At 47.7% G+C, this 16775-nt stretch overlaps 1 protein-coding gene across 9 annotated transcripts in view; it reads right to left on the bottom strand.

Annotated features, from left to right (window-relative positions):
* Positions 1-16775, bottom strand: part of Agap1 (ArfGAP with GTPase domain, ankyrin repeat and PH domain 1) — a 459921-nt gene that overhangs the window by 63358 nt on the left and 379788 nt on the right. For 8 of the 9 annotated variants that reach the window (XM_027397516.2, XM_027397517.2, XM_027397518.2 and 5 more), the window contains 2 exons: positions 5969-6123; positions 2986-3076 (listed from right to left, as the gene is read on the bottom strand). In XM_027397516.2, the coding sequence (XP_027253317.1) occupies positions 2986-3076; positions 5969-6123 (246 nt within the window). The remainder of the gene's footprint in view (positions 1-2985; positions 3077-5968; positions 6124-16775) is intronic. The other variant, XM_035441116.1, reaches the window with a different exon arrangement.

Below are 16775 nucleotides of genomic sequence, written 5' to 3'. Positions count from 1 at the left end.
GAACTTGGAGACTTAAAACCTGCTTCTGCTATCACACGCCACTGGGATCAAGTCCGAAGTCTTTGCAGACAGGATTAGAACTGAGCCCCACTCCCTTTCCCCTGCCTCATGTGAGACACTGGCTGCCTCCACCCATCTGTGCACAACACTGCCTGGCATGCGGCTCTCCCTTCCATCTCAGGTAGAATTACCTTCCCCGAGGACAGCTCCCTTGGCCACCTACCAGTGTAATAAGGTGATATCACAGACCCTGTTGTGTGCTTTGGGCAGCGAGTGGTGTGTCCATACTTCCTGTCAGCTATGGGCATTAGAGGCTGTGACAACACATTATATCTGGGCGAATACGGAGCAGCCTCGCTATAGCAGAGCCCATATCTAAGGGACTGAGGGATGGTAGAAGGCAAGGAGGGTGGGTGAGACAAGATTTACTAGGAACCAACAGGGCTCCAGCCTGACTGCATGGGCAGCACTGGCAATGACAGAGCTTCATGAACCGGGAGTCAGAGGCTGCTGGGCTACCTCTCAGCCTTGTCAGGAAGGTCTGGCATACTGGTGAGGTCCCCGTGTGCTTGTGTGTGTCTGTGTGTCCAAGCTCTGGGATTCCCAGCTCCTTTTCTGGGCAACTGGTACCCCAACAGAGATTTCCACTGTCAGTGGGTTTTTGAAAGCTGGGCTGGGCCAGGCTGCAAGCTCCCTCTAGGGCAAAATTCTCATATAGTGATGGTCCTTGGCCTGAGATGTGAACACCATTGACTTTTCCAAACTCACTGGACCAGAATCTCTCTTTATAGACAAGAAGTCCACAGCCAAGGTGGCCCTGTGTCCTCTTTGGGAACTATGTCCTGGGACGGGCTGAGTGTGCAGAGGAGACACTTGGTGACCCGCAGCAACTGTGGCCTCAGATTCCACATTGTACTGAAATACTCGGGCCTTACCCTCAACACCCAGAGGGTGACCCACATGCAATGATGGACCAGCGAGACTCTCTAGGTGGGGCTTTACCCAGAGTCACACTGTCTGTTACACCGCCAACAGATGTCACCCTTTAGGTGAGGGATGGCTCTGATTTCAGTCCCCAGAGTCCTGGAGAGGGGATACCTTTAAAGTTGGTGTCTGCGCTTTCTTGTACAGACCTCCTTCCTAAAGGGACTGCTACAGTCAGAGGCTCTTACTCACACTGCCCTGGCACCCTGTGAACATGCTCACATCTCATTGCCAGGGTGGGCTACGAGCATCTGTTTCCCGGACTTTGCACCACGCTGGATATTTAGACTTCAAATTCCTCACTGCTTCCTCATGAACTTCTTTTACATGACTCTCCAAGCACCTTAGGGCCTCCGAGGAAGCAACAGGCTGGTGAAGGGTATGGGCTGAATCTCACAGTACTGCTTGCTACCTCAGTGACCTGGACAAACCACTGTGGTCCCCGACTCTTCCTTCCCTTCCTGTCAATGGGCCCATGACAATACCAACTGTCACTCTTGAGAATTCAAGAATACAACCCATGTGGACTGGATTCAGCATACTTGGTGAATGGCCTTCAAACCTCTGTTTCTGAAGCTTCCAACTCTGTCTTTACCATTGCTGTCCCATTTGCTCCTGTGGCTTTGTCTATAGTCTGGTCTCATGGCCTCCCCCTCCTGCCCACCCTTAGCATGCATATGCCCAGCTCCTCTAAGGAAGGACCTGTGACCTCCAATTTGCCACATGCCACAGTTCCTGTAAAGCCACAGACTGGTTCCCTTTTGAGGAATCTCTAGCTGCACTCTGGAAACAATTACAGACATCAATCTCTTGATTTTTTTTTTTTTAAATATGTCTCAGGTTTTATGCTTTAAAAAAAGTTTGCTTTAAGGAAAGTTTTGGATAAAAAACACACTTCAAATAAATGTTCTTTTCTCCCCATCTCACGTTTTGAAAGTAAAATGTAAAGATGCAAACAAAGAGAGAGACTTTAAAGCAGTGCCCAGAGGAGTCAGGGGAAGAGCTTGCCCTGCCTGCCCTGAGGATGGGCTCCTGCTGGGTTGTGGTCAGCCAGGCTGCCTGGACAACCTGCTGGCCAGGGCCCTCCATGTCTCGAGAGATGATGCTCACGATCCATCTGCAGGTCTCTGACCCACTCTGCTGTTCTTGTCTCAGATGGTTGGTGCGGTCAGGCAGTCCTCCCCCACCAAACATCTCAGAATCTGTTCCTGCTGTGAGATGTGGGCAGTTCACCCCCACCCACAGATGCGTAAAGACCTCAACACCCCAAGTGTCTCCACCATCTCCATCGGTTCCAGCCTGAGTTGCCATGCATTTTCTTGGCTCACCCAGGGAGGCCTCCCCTGGGGCTGCAGCTTCCAGTCACATTGTTTTCTCACTCTCCACTCTTCCTCAGAGCCCTTCTGACAAGTCAACTCTGGAGGGAGGCTTGCTTTGAGGTTGAAGATCTCAAAGACCTAGGTCCCTTTTGCTCCTTCCCCAAGGCTGTAGACCATGTGTCATGGGTGGGGCTTATGCCTTGCCCACTGAGCCCACTGGGCTGTGACCAACAACACAGGTGTGTTCAGTTCCCAGCTATCCCTCACCTGAGCCAGCACCTCCTGTTTGAACTGCATTCCCCTCACTAACTTCCGCACCCACACCCTACGTAACAATCCAAATGAGCAAAGTTCACTTAACATGCAAGGCTTTATCTACCCCCCAGATATAAGAAGGAAATTTCACCCTAAAGAGGAATATTACCTTTTATACAACAGAAAGTATGACCTATTGGGGTTACTCCAAGGGATGCAGTAATTACAGTTTCAGTCCTTCACCCATTGTGATGCCTGAGGCTTAAGCAGGGCACACAGCAGTCCAATGTATAAGAAATGGCACACTTCCACCAATAAGGCTGTGTGAAGGACACCATGTTCAAACAAAACCCAAATTCAAGTATGTCAAGCCTTCAATGCCATAGCTGATACAAATCTAGGGGCATGGTCAGCCCCGTGTACTTACTTTGGGCATCACAGTCCACACAGTGCGAGTTCCCTCTCATGTTACGGATGGACTGCAGTGCCATGGCCTCGCTCTGGCTGGTTAGTCGGGACTAGGCACAAAGAAGACAGAAAATGCAAGATATGAGTAGCTAGGAGAAATCCACACATCCTCTAAGTGTCAGAGAAAAAAACAAATAGATTATGCACAGGTGCAGCTGTGTGCAATTTCCAAACAATGACTCCCTTTCTGATGTCTTAGGGAAGTTACTGAGGGAGAGCGATAGGTCGTATGTCAGGATTATTGGCTAAGATGGACTCTGTCCAAAATGAGCCAAGTGGTCAGACCTCCATCATTTGTGAATGAATCAGAGACTGCTACTTGGAGAATGTAGCTGGCTAATATACCTTCATGGGCATATAGCATACAGCTACTTGGTATGAAGATTAAAGGGTGAGGAGAAAATAATCTGTGTATCAGCCAAGGGTCAGGCCTTAATCAGCGTGCGTACAGCTGTCTCCTGGTTCTTCATCAGAAAATCGCCAACCACACAGCACATCACAGCCAGGAGAGTCTCTCCCTCATGTGAGGATCCCTCAGTTGCTACCGAATCAGTCACTCATCGGAGAGAGGCAGGGGCATTCATTCTTAAGCATACTTTATGGTCCTCAGAAGAGATTTTTCTTTTTTAAAGGTTCACCTATTGCAGCAACATTAGAAAATATGGGAAAAGACAGGAGCATTTATAAACTAGGATTTGGTCGCTCAGAGACCTCTGGCTGTTTTTCTGTGCACACCTGTACACACAGGCATTGCAGGAAAGCCAGATGGGTAGGTATATATTGCTTTGGAGCTTGCCTTCCCTGCCTAGTAATACCATTTTATGTCAACAGAGCCTCCAACTTCATCATTTAAATGCATGCATAGGAGTCCCCTTAGTGAGTAAATAGCAAGTTCCTTGGCTATGTATTCAGACTGCTCTAGGCATCCTCAACCCTGGACAGTGCTGCAAAGAACATGCTTCCTGTAAGTCTCTACACACATGCCAGACTATGTAGCAAGGATGAAATCCCAGAAGCAAAGGGGCAGAGGGGGAGAGGATATGAATATTTTAAAAGGTTTATTTAATCAACAACCATTTGATATTATAGTTAAAGTAAAAGTTGATCAGTTTCATAACTTAGAATAAATTCTGTTCCATGTTCAAATTCTTCACAAATTGAGGTATCTTGTGCTAAACAGACAGATATGAAACAATTTATTGCTTGCTACTTTGTAACAGTAAGTTATCATTTATTTATTCTCTCGTTTAATCAGCATTATGTACTACTGTGTTTTTATTTTCTTTAGGAATCAGAAAACACTTAACAACTCAAATTGGCATCTAGGGGTGCCACACACGCGGAGAGGTCTAGCTATCTCCCCGTTTCTTTCTCCATGTATCTGTACAGGTCTGTGACTCTCTGGTTGTTTGCTCTGTCTATCTTTCTGGGTCAGCTCTGGGTTATCCACCAAGAGCTGAAATACTAGGTACTTCTCTAACAGCAGCTGTCCAGGATTGTGTCTAGCGTCCTTCAGTTGCTCAAGGGAACCTCCTCCCAGGGGAAGCCATGTCCATAAGTATGTTTTCCCATGAATACAGAGGACAGCTTTGGTGGGCTAGCATTGGCCTCTGGTCCATGGCATCCTACTGTCTGGATTCAGAGTAGTAAACAAGGAAGAAGCTCTCAAGGAACTGAAATTGGAGAAGCCAACGCTAGCCAAAGTTTCTGGAATAAAGAAGGGGCGTGGCTCTAGTAGGAATGTGTGAGATTAATTTCTCCATCAATACCGGGTATGTGCTTGTCTGACCAGCAGCATGTGTCCCCTTCCCTGCTCTGAAATTAGAATTCCAAGCCTATGGATGGCAGGTGTCATTGTGCCCATGGGTGAGGTGGAGAGGGATATGCCCTGAGAATCCAGAGAGCTGCAAATAAGACAGTGGTTCTTCCCAGTTGGATATATATAAACTGTCTTCCAAGAGAGAGGCAAATTACATAATAATAATAATAATAATAATAATAATAATAATAATAATAATGGCTGTGGTCTGGTTTACTCTGGTTCAAGAGAATAATAAAATAACACACCCCGTCTCTCTGAAAAACAGACTCCCCTCTTAATGACAAAGCTGGCCACACATCACGGGCAGAGCTTTCTTTAAATGCTTATAAATGAAGCTGCAGGTGATGGCAATGTCTTTCTTCAGTTTCCAGTCGATCACAGTTTGAAAAATCAAAATGCTCACCAAGAATCTCAATGGGTCAGCAAAGGGTTCTGCGTATCTAAGGGTTCAAAGACTGAGATGGAAAGAACCCGGCTGGGAAAGACAGGGCCAGCATAAGGAAGATCGCCGAGCAGTGGCCCAGAAAATGCAGTGAACACACTTTTATTTCTGGCCAAACAACTGCTGGAGAACTCTTTTTAATTACTGAATGAAACATACGCCAGACTTTAAAAAAACAGAAAATTCACCTTGCCCAAACTCTATCTCCTTTGCGTTTCGTTTGTATCCCTATGACATTTGAGACATTTATGAGGGCAGAATAGGGCATCTTTTAAGTCTATGTGTCTTTTTCTGATTCATTCTGCCTCAAACAATAACAACAAAAAAATAAGTATGGACGCATAAGCAGGCAGAGTCCAAAGGCTCCATCACCTACAGAGAGAGGCGAAAGCTTCCCACGTAGCGCTGGCTGCCACAGCAAAGGCTTCATGTTGGACATCCTGCCACACACAGACGGCCAAGCCAGGACACCAACACATGCATGGTGTTTGTAGATACAAAGTGGTTTTATCTTTTCAATTACTTAGTTTTTTTTCTCCTCACAAAGCATACCTGGGTCTTGTCATCCACACAAGCCATCTGACGCCCCTGTCCCCCCACCTGGGGCTCCACTTGGGCCTTCTTTTCCATTTAATGATCAGCAGCCTTGATTTTGGGGCAGCCTGCTGAGGGCCTTACCTTATTCTTGCTGCTCTCGCAGGACTGGAGGCTGGCTAGGATCTGGCTCTCGATGGCTTGGACCCATGCGTCTCGCTCCTCGTATGTGGTGGCTTCAAAGTGCCATGTCTGGCCAGTGAGGGACACAATGATAAACTCAAAGTTTTCTTCTTGCTCTGGAACAGAGAGGTGGGATGAAGAGCTCACTTTCATGAGACAGCAGCGCCTGGGCCCATCCTGTCACGAGTGCCTCTGGATTCAAGGGCACCGGCATGGGGCTGGCAGCACACACAGGATGGGAGCGCTGAGATCTGATCCACACACCCGCCAACACTCCAGACCGGCTTCCAAAAGCCAGCAGCGGAAACTAGGTTTCGATCAATGCTTGGGGGGACAGGGAGAAAGGAGAGACAGCGTGGGATGTCAGGGTCTCTGTGTGGGCGCAGACCAAGCAACTTAGGAAAATAAGTTTGCAACTTACTGCTGGCCCTTGGATGTGTGGGAGGAAAATGGAGTTAGTTCTGCTAGACGTGAGGCTGGACAATGGAAGCATTGAGTAAGGCTCTGGGTGAGCTGCACTGGGAACAACAAGGTGGGCGTCCATCCAGGGCCGCGCAAATGTCAGCAGGAGCCTGAATTCTCACAGTGCTGAGACCTGGACAAAGTGACTCCAAGCAACTCAGAGGGCTTTAGTGCACACCGGTCTGTCTGGGTGGACACAGGGAGACACCTGTTTTGAAAGGGAAGACAGGCTTGTGTCTACACCCTGGGAGACTACCTGCCCCTCTGCCTTAAGGTAAGTTCTACTCCCGAGGCTCATTTCGTCCCCTGTGGATCGGGCACGGGCAGCTTCTCCCGAGTTTATCATTGGCTAAATGTTGTGCATGAGAATACACAGGCTGGGTGTGCTCCGTCCTTATTCTCAGTGCCTGCTCAGAGGTAGCACTGCTTAGGAAAACACAGCCAGAAGCCAAGGCTGGACCCTTCACGTGCCTCAGTAGATGAGGAGTTTCTAGCACTGGCCTGGAAGGGGCTGTGTGGTCATGTGTAATCACAGGGAAAGAGAAACCTGCAGACTTGCTTATCAGCTAAGTCATCCGCCATTGCACTGACGAGGGCACGCAGCCTCTTCCCTGATCCTGTGGATGCCATCAAGCTCCACTTCCGGGACACCACCCAGGAATGAGATGCTCAGGTCTTCAATGTAAGACTTCTGCGACCACCACCACCACTACCGTCTCTGCCACTGATCACTATGACACACTTGTGTAGAGTTTTTAGCGTTCTGAAAATAACAGCACTAAGCTTACAGTATAAGCAATGTGGCTCTGCATTTTTTAAACTGATGAGCAGGGCTTAACCCTAAAGGGTTCGGTCTGACGACCATCCAGAAGGTGGGCAGGTGAACATGCCTGTGTGCAAACCCTCTAATTCTTCCCAGAGAGCCCATCTAAATGAATGAGAATGACCGCTGACAGACACGGCCACATCGTCCAACACCGCAGAGGCTGGTGATGCTCACACTCTGTAGCAGTGATATGGGTGCCGAGCAGGGGCCAGACCAGGACCTTACAGCCATGGCTCTGGCATGCCAGCCCTTTTGGGTGTATGTCCTGAAGCTGAGCTTGTGTCAGGGCTAAAGTGTGGCCTGAGCTCAACAGGACACACTGGCAGCCCAAGGAAGCCGTTTGCTTGCTTAACACTGGGCCTGTGGGTTTGCAGAGTTCTTTTATGATCTCTTTGGTCTTAGATTTTGGAGCTTGAGTATTAAGAGTTCAAAAAGGAGGTGCTTGTTGTGGGATATTAGTTTAAGATGTGTTCATTTGTTTATGCTGTAGCATATTTGTTTAATGATACAAAGATGTGCTGCAGTCTTTTATGTTTCATTTGTTTAACTCTGTGAAACTGTGTTACTTTGCCTGTCTAAAATACTTCATGGGTCTAATAAAGAGCTGAATGGCCAATAGTGAGGCAGGAGAAAGGATAGGTGGGACTGGCAGGCAGAGAGAATAAATAGAAGGAGAAATCTTGGAAAAAGACGAGTGGCAGGGAGTGAGAAAAGGAGGAGAGGAGGACACCAGGGGCCAGCCACCCAGCCACCCAGCCACCCAGCCAGCCATGGAGTAAGAAGAAAAGAAAGAGATATGGAATAAAGAAAGGTAAAAAGCTCAGAGACAAAACATAGCTAAAGAGAAATGGGATAATTTAAGTTAGAAAAGCTGGCTAGAAAAAAGCCAAGCTAAGTCTGGGCATTCATAAGTAAGAATAAGTCTCTGTGTATTTATTTGGGAGCTTGGTGGCAGATCCCCAAAGAAGAAAAATAAAAACAGAAACAAAAACAAAAACAAAAAACAAAAAACCAACCCAAAACCAGGTGCTGGGCAGGAATGGTACTCAAATGAGGCCCATGTTTGTGTAGGAGCAGAACAAGTCCATCTACCTACTATGTGTGGGGTGGCTGGGGAGGAAGGCCCAAGGCCTTTGCACATGGGAACTAGTTGGGCTTTTTCATTAAAATAAAATAAAAAAAGGACTACATAGTAACTTCAGACAGGTTTCTTCACAGCTGGCCTGCAACCACACCCTGTAACTACGAGGAGCAGAGCGGTGGCATCTGTGGGCTTGAGAAAGACCTGCTCTCTTGATCCACAGGCTTCTATGTCATGGTATTATTCATTTCACCTTTTACCACACAGAGGTCTGTACTATAGCACCCGACTCAGTACCTAACATTCCCGGTGAAGGGAGAGGTAGGGCAGGGACAGGGTATATAATTCATGGGTGGAACTCAGCGAATACTGTTCCTTAGGACATCTGTGCATAGCCGCACACCAGCTTACATCTGTGAAACTCAAGGATGGTAAGCACTGTCATTGCTTGGACAAGGACAGTGCCTCTCCCAATACTGTGGATGCCATCATGTCCAGTGGAGAAATGACAACCATGAGCCTCAGTGAGATCTCTGTATACTGCTCTCCCTTAGAGGATTTCTGCCCACGTTTCTAGCCTGAATCATGAGCTGTGGTGTGAGCTGGAAGGCAAGAAAACTGAACGGGGCTTGACTGAGGTGCAGGCTTGGTCCCAGGGCATCTGTTACCTCCTTCATGCCTTGGGTGTCTGCGGAGGCAGAGGGTGGTCTTTGAAGGATCCCACTTAGCAGGGACATGCACAGCCACACATGTGGATGACAGAACACAAAATGATAAAATGGCTGGGTATCCAGGTCAAGTGCTAAAGGATAGATAATCAAGCTTTCTGCCTCATTCTGATGCCAGCTTGGGTAGCTGTAATGTTCAGATGAAGCTGCGGTGGTGCAGTCTGGCTCTGCCTTGTCCTGAGAGCCATGTGCCTCTCTCTGCATAGGTACCTAAAGGGGCAGAATTCACAGGAACACCAGGGTTCTGTCACGTTCAGTAGAACCCACTGCCTTGCACGGTTTTCTTTCCAATGGACAGGTTCCCCTCAGCAGCTTCTCCTCCTTTTTATTCCTGGTGTTTTCCCCCTGTTGCACTTCTCTGCTTTCCTATGGCTACCCCTCATATCTTCCCGGGGACCCAGATTTTGTCAGAATTTCCTCACTCTATTCAAAGCTTTAAGAGTCTCTCTCTAATGTGTTGACCTCCGGGTAGGTTGTCCGCCCTGCAGACAGACACCTTTTTACTCCACTCCATAGAGTGTGCCTCCTCATACTTGATGGTGCAACCTGCAAAGCAGCCACATTTGTGCTCAGTCCTTCTCTGCTCTCTCCCTCATGAACATAGCTGTTGTCTTCCCTCTGACACCTCACTTCCAAGCTTGTGAATGAGTGCCCAGTCAGGCCGTGGCTCTTCTCAGTCTTCCTTTCCCTCAACCCCATCTCTCCGGAACAGCCGGCACTGTCTAACACATGTACTGGCTTCTGAATGCTCTGCCATGCTCAATCAATCCACTGGGATGGGAGGAAGGTGTGCGATTGGGTGAGTGAAAGGGAGCCGAGTCAAGTTCCACTGAGTATGACTCATGGGAGGCTCCCATGGAGCGTGCATCCAGTTCTCAAAGCCTGAAGCTGGCTGTACAACCACCTCACCAGCCTGTATCCCTCTTTTGCCTGCTTCGTGTTTTTATTGGGGTCTTGAGTGAAGTCTGCTCATTGCATTTAGAAAAGGAGTTGTTTTGGGGAGGACAGCAAAGGCCAGAGTTAATGTACTGTGTGAGGCCATAAAGCAATCTGAAAACTCAAGAGCAAAAGTGTTCTGAAACCCAAAACTTTCTGAGTCTTGATGTAACACTCACATGTTTAATTCCAGAAAGAAACAGATGTTAACCCACAAACCCTAAGCATGCTGCATACCCAAGGGGTGTGGTCCTGGCCTCTATGGTAGAGGTCACCGAGTGCCACCAGCACACTGCAGCCAGGGATCAAAGTGCCAAGAAGCCCAATACCTTCCAGGGCCCAAGTCCAGATGCCCCTGTAAGTCAGCTGTACCTCCCTGCCCCCAGCTGGTTTTGTGAGGATGTTTTACTGTCTTTATGGCCTTTTCCCTTTAAAAGGGTTTCTGTCACTTGCAAAAAGTTCTGATAAAGCCAACATGAGGGTACTGACAGTCAATGCTTACTGATGGCTCCTCAAAGGCCTCCTGACTTGATCCATGCTTGCACTATGACAGTGTGGCAGTGACTGAGACAACAGACATCCCAATGCAACATGCTTCTTTCTCTTAATGTTCAGACATGTCACCATGTGACGTAGTGCCCGTCAATTTCCTAATGGCTAGAAGGCTGTGTTACTTTATAAAATGACAGCTGACAACAATAAAGTTTTTTAGCAAACAGATTAAAAAAAAAACTGGTGGTATGATGCTGGTCAGTCACAAAGTAGGCTGAGCACCTCTGCAACCCTCTATTTATTTATTAGCCTTTGGAGACTGGGTGTCACTGTGTAGCCCTGACTGGCCTCAAACTCATGGTCTCCTGTCTCACCTCTGCCTCCCAAGCAGTGAGATGGCAACTGTGGCTCCCCCACCCCAATGACAAATGCTTGAATAGTGCGAAGGGCCAGTTTTGGTGTTTTATTCTCTGGTGTCATTTGCAGATGCAAACCAACTACTAGTGAGAGGCATAGTAGGTTGCTCAGAGTTCATTAAGAGACTCAGGTTGTAGGGAAAGCCACTGCTGGCATATACACTAGAAGCACATTCTTAGTTCCAGACAGACACACAAGCACGGAGTTACTCCCCACCCGAGGAGAAGCCCAAAGGCCACCTGACACCAGCCTGAAGCTCCAGGCTATGCACAGTCCTGGTCCCCAGCTCACTAACACAATGATTGGGCTCCCAGGGGCTTAAACAGTTTTCTGTGTTTAACGGTTGGCTGTGGAAAGGTCCACTATAATAGTATTTTAGAGCCATGAACCTGTCCAAACCAACCTGCCCAATTATTCCCAATGACATTAATAACACCGGATATCGCACTAATTGTGTCCAGTTTCTATGCAGACGAGGCCCCGGGGGGCTAATTTTGCCTCCTCAGGGGTGAGCATCTCAGCCATCAGACTGACTTCACAGGGAATCCCTCCTCATTACACAAGTCTGGGCTGTCAAACTTTTTTTCCCTTAAAGGTTAATGGGCCAATCAGTCATCAATTATTTTTGTGGAATTGTAGCAGACAAAGGGTTAAAGGGCTACAGACAGCTGAAAATAGTTCAAACATGTGGTGGCTGTTTTTAACAGGAGACACCTGATGAAGATGAATACAGAGAAGGGGAAAAGGGGGAGGGAAGAGCTGGACACTTGCAGATACTGGCCTCACAGAGGGGATGGGAAAAAGGGATTTCACCAAGGCCAAGACCTAGGCCTTTGAATCTTTGTCTTCAAGGCTGTGCGCCACAGTGGTGTGACCAGCAGAACAAGGGTGCCGAGTGGGTTTGTTTTCCAAGTCATAAGGACGATTGGGCTGCAGGGGTCCACTTATGTCAGTTCCTCACTGGCCACATGTGAATCCCATCCTGGAGGGAGAAGGTAGTCTCCCAGGCTTCCTGGAACCTAGGCTCCTGACCTGAGGTCCACCCAGGATTCCCGCTATAAGGAGGAGGGGCTTCCTGCAGCACTGACTGACAAACACTTGGCAGGAATGACACGTGCCTTTGGCATTGCACAGAGCGGATCGTTCAGATGGAGAATGTTAGTATCCACATAGGTATGGCTGATGTCAATGCTGAGTGGAGTGAGCCTAGAGGTTTACAGGCGGGCACCACTGAGCATGATCAAAGATAAAACAGCCAAGGCTTCAGGGAGGAGGACACCCTGTCCTTAGCTGCCACAGAAGGATGGGTCTTTGGTATGGCACACCATACCTCTGCTCAACACACAGACACCGACTCAGCCTGCAGCCATACCTTTATTCAGGAGTTTTAGCGTGGGGTTTCTCCAAAGGGGCATCTACTTGATGGAGAGGGTTTTGTCTTATACCATGTTTAATGGGTGCCTGTGAGAAGGTCACTCCAATCTCTTTTTTTAAGATTCGTGCCTGTGAGTGCAGGTACTCAGAGAGGCCCGAAGGGAATTCTGTATTGCCTGGTCCTGGAGGTACAGATAGCTATGCGCTGTATAATGTGGGTGGTGGGAACTGAATTTGAGTCCTCTGCAAGAGCAGCGTGTATTCTTACCCACTGAGCCACCACCTCTCCACCATTTTGGTCTTCAGTCACATCAGCGCTACCACGGCATGCTGTCCCCACCTTCCTTTTGCAAGGAAGAGGACATCCCTGTGATCTAAAGATGCCAGTGCCCACTGTCCTTGATGTGAATTGTAAACAATTGGACAAAGTTCACATTGTCAATTTCCAGGTCTCCCACAACCTTGGCCTAAGGGACCATGTGAGGCAATGGTATACACAGCCTCAGGCTTACGTGCTAATGTTTTTCCATTTTTATTATTTTTTTATTTTATTAGTTCAAATTAGGAACATGCTTGCTTCAGATGTCAATTCCTTCTCCCTCTCTCCCAACATCCAACCTGCCCCTAGCCATCCCCCCTCCACTCCCCAGGCAGGGTAAGGCCCTCAAAAGGGGCTCCCCAAAGTCTACCACATCATCCTGGGCCAGGCCTAGGCCCTTCCCTCACATGCTAATTTTTTTAGCAATACCTTTTTGTAAAATGATTCAGTGTGTCTCTTTTAGAAGCAATTGGCATGTAGTTGAGGTATTTTATCCGACGGTGGAAAACACCTGTTTCAGATGATGTGACCAGTGTGATGGCCAAACAGGGCTCTGCATATTTACTGTTGGGCTGTTGTCTATGTCTTCAATATTCAGGGCCCCTGGGCTCCCAGCTGTAAGAACAAATGAGCTTGCTGTGCTGGGAGGCCCAGGTCTGTCAGGTACTATCAACGGCCCTTTCTGTTTGTCTGGGTGTGCCAAGTTGCCCACCATGGCCAGCCTTCCTTTTCTCTCCATGAAGCCAATTGGGGAGCTTGGATTTATCAATCTCACTTTGGCTCCTATGGTGATTTTAATGAGAATGGCCCCCATAAGTTCATATGTTTGAACAGGAGGAAGTGTTTGGGAAGGATTAGGAGGTGTGGCCTTGTTGGAGGAAGTTGTATTACTAGGGGTGGGCTTTGAGGTTTCAAAAGCTCACACCATTCCCAGGTAGCTCTTGCTGTTTTCTCTCTGCCTCATGGTTGTGGATCAGATGTGAGCTCTCAGCTACTGCTCCAGCACCATGTCTGCCTGCCTGCCGCCATGCTCCCCACCATAATGGTCATGGACTCACTCTCTGGAATTGTAAGCCCCATAACCTCTTTCTTCTATAAGCTGCCCTGGGCATGGTGACTTCTCACAGCAGTAGCCAAGACAGCTGCACTAACACACTTAGCAGTTAGGCATGCTTCCTTCTGCCAATTTGTCCCTCTACTGACAAGTGACTTTCCATGGAGTCTTTAGGTTGAATTTTAGTGACTGAATCAGAACTCCATAGACCAGATTCTGCTTGAGAGGCCTGTGGGACACAGTGATGATTCAGTGTGGGCTTCCTCTGCCTGTCTCTAGATAGGTTCCAAACCCAAAGAAATGGACTGTTGCAGACAAGAGTAGGATTCTGAGCCACTCCTGAAGTCTGGCTGATTCTTGGGTACAAGGGTCATCTGCAGTGTGAGGTGGGCTATAGTCAGGTACTCTGCTGACGTGAAAGAGTGGGTGGGCTCTGCACACAAAGCAGTACTCTTTGCTCCCAGTCCCACTTGCCTTTACTATACGCCCTCATCCACATATCAGAAGTTCTTCCCTATGTCAGAAAGGCAGACAGCTGCCAGAGTGTCCCTCTGCTCTCTCAGCTGGTGAGTCCGTCACACTAACCTGGAAGGATAGTGTCACACAGAGCCTGTTTCTTTTTCTACGTTCCCTGGCTCCTAGGTACTTTCTCAGAAACAACTGCTACAGAGCCAAACACTGGAGGTGAGCCCCACTTACTTGACATCCAGACCCTTTCTGTTTGGGCTAGCAAGGGGTCTGGCTGGAGAATCACTCTACTAACAGGCCCTGGACCCTGCTCCACAGGGTTCTGAGAAGTCAAAGCTGCCATTCCTGCTGGAAGACATTCACTTCTAGCATCCCTGGGCAAGCATTTAATTGTGAAAAAGCAACAAAGTTTTAAGCCTGGGTGCTTCACCCAGGCACCAAGTGTCTACCTGGCTTTAAGGGTAAGTAGCCAGGAAGGGCAAGGGAATCCACCTATGCTTCTTCTCCAACCCATCCACCTTCTCTTACTAATCCATTTTCACACCACTGCCCCTCCCATATGATCTGTGAGTGGAGGCCCTGGAGCAGACAGCTCAGCACACGGTCTGTGGAACTTACCACAGCCTCAATTTTCTGAGTGTAACACAATACCTACCTGGCAGAGGAGGCACTGTGAGGATCAAATGAGACAATGTGGTCCAGAGGCCAGAAAAGCGAATGTGTCAAAAAGAGGGGCTGCAGGGATATCACGGGGATTCAGACACTGCCTAGTCTGTCTTATGATGTGTGTCCCTAGGAGAGTCCCACAACTTCAGAGCCATACCCCAGCTCCTAACAAAACCTGGATTTATTAATTGGTCCCCCTCCCAATCAAACCTAATTTTTGTGTCTGGTGCCAACTTTGTTTTGGTATTTTCTGGGAATCCTTGAATAAATCTGCAAAGAGGAGTATTTTAAGAAACATTTCAAGATGGATACCTTTCAAATTATCTGACAAAGGATAGTCTTTAGCACACACATTTTCATGAAGGGTCAGTTTACGGCCAGCGGTCATGCAATGGCATCATTCATTAAAAGCCTGGCATCAGAAAGATATTTTGATAATTTATGGAATGATATGAATTCTGTAACAAATCATTGAAAGTTGTATGGAATGAGTTGTATGTGTACATATACTAATGAGGAAGACCATGTTGCTCAACTGAAATAAATGTAGCCATACATTGAGCAGCTTACTGTCGCTAGAAATATGGGAGAGCCGGAAGTGTGGTCACTGCTGCACCCAAATGGCTTTGGGTGACACATATGGCTTCTGTGTCTCAATCCCCAAGGCTGCCTGCACCCCAGTCCCCCATGGTTACCTCACTCAATGGAGGGAACCCAAGCTACTGAGGATTCAGAGAGGAGTGGACTTCATCTGGTCATCTTCTGCCCTCTGTCACCCCTAAGTGGCCTCCTGCTCTGAAGCTCTAGCTGCCTTGGATGCCAAGTCCCCTGTTGCCCAAGCATCGAAGACTGAGAAGCCAGCCTTCCCGTGACTCTTTAAATATAGATGGTGTCACACACACCAGCCCATCCATATCTCCTGGGAGGCCCTCTAGTAGGTGATGGGTAGGAAGGTTTTAGCCCCGAGGCTACTGACAGAACTGTGTGCCTTCTCACTGCTCTCCAATTTGGTGTTCAATAACATTTAAAACCAATGTCACAGCTTTCTTTAGTTTTTAAGGCAAGAAGTCATCAATAAACCTATAAACTACACCATATAAAAGAAAGACATCCATGATAGACACAGGGCAGAGAGAGGATATGTACCCCAAACAAAAAATCAAAACAAAACAAAACAAAACAACCTAACATCTAAACAACAGTGAGGGAGCAAACTGACACCTTTTACTCTCAACAGAAAATCTTAGCTGGTGAGATGGTTCCTTAAGTCCCCGCTCTGCCCCCTCTCATTTCCCTTTTCTCATTGCTTTGAAGGGAAATGTGGCCAGGCCAGGATACACCAGGATCTGGACCAGTAACCTCCTCTCAAAGAGTACAAACAAAACTATGATTACAGAATGGCTCTTTAACAAGCTGATCTGCCAGTGCGGCTTTTGTTTTGTGCATTCATTTCTGCTTGAGAGCAGGGCTTTTGGTGTAATTGTGAAGGGACGAGAGAGAGAGAGGACGGGGTATAAATCAGGAAAGGTTAATGACTGGGATGTGAAGAAGGGACTTGTTTACAGAAATAGTGTGCAATTTAAAATTTGCAGGAGATTTAATGCCACTACTTGGCAATCGCTAAAATCAACAGCCCAGAAAACAGTGACATTAAGAAAAATATTACAGTTATAATCATCCCCAAATAAGTCAATTAGTGTTAGGGCGCAGGCTCGCCATTACTTGACCCATTGGGCTTGCACTTAAGTGAAAAAGAAATCCCCCCTATTATACCAAGCTCGCTGGATTGTGACCTGCTTTGCATCGTGTATTACCCGCCAGCCTCCTTTTGTATACCTGGGTGGATGGCGCTGGTTTTCCCTTGCCTGGCATCAAAATAATTCTGACCCTTGACATTTGTAATCATAAAAAAAAAGGCAATTTATAATTGTGTTGTTCAAATGAA

Source organism: Cricetulus griseus, chromosome 2 (genome assembly GCF_003668045.3).
Source record: "Cricetulus griseus strain 17A/GY chromosome 2, alternate assembly CriGri-PICRH-1.0, whole genome shotgun sequence".
Taxonomy (NCBI): Eukaryota; Metazoa; Chordata; class Mammalia; order Rodentia; family Cricetidae; genus Cricetulus; species Cricetulus griseus.
Note: the sequence above shows the minus strand (reverse complement) of the source record. Positions and strands in the feature narration are given on the sequence as shown.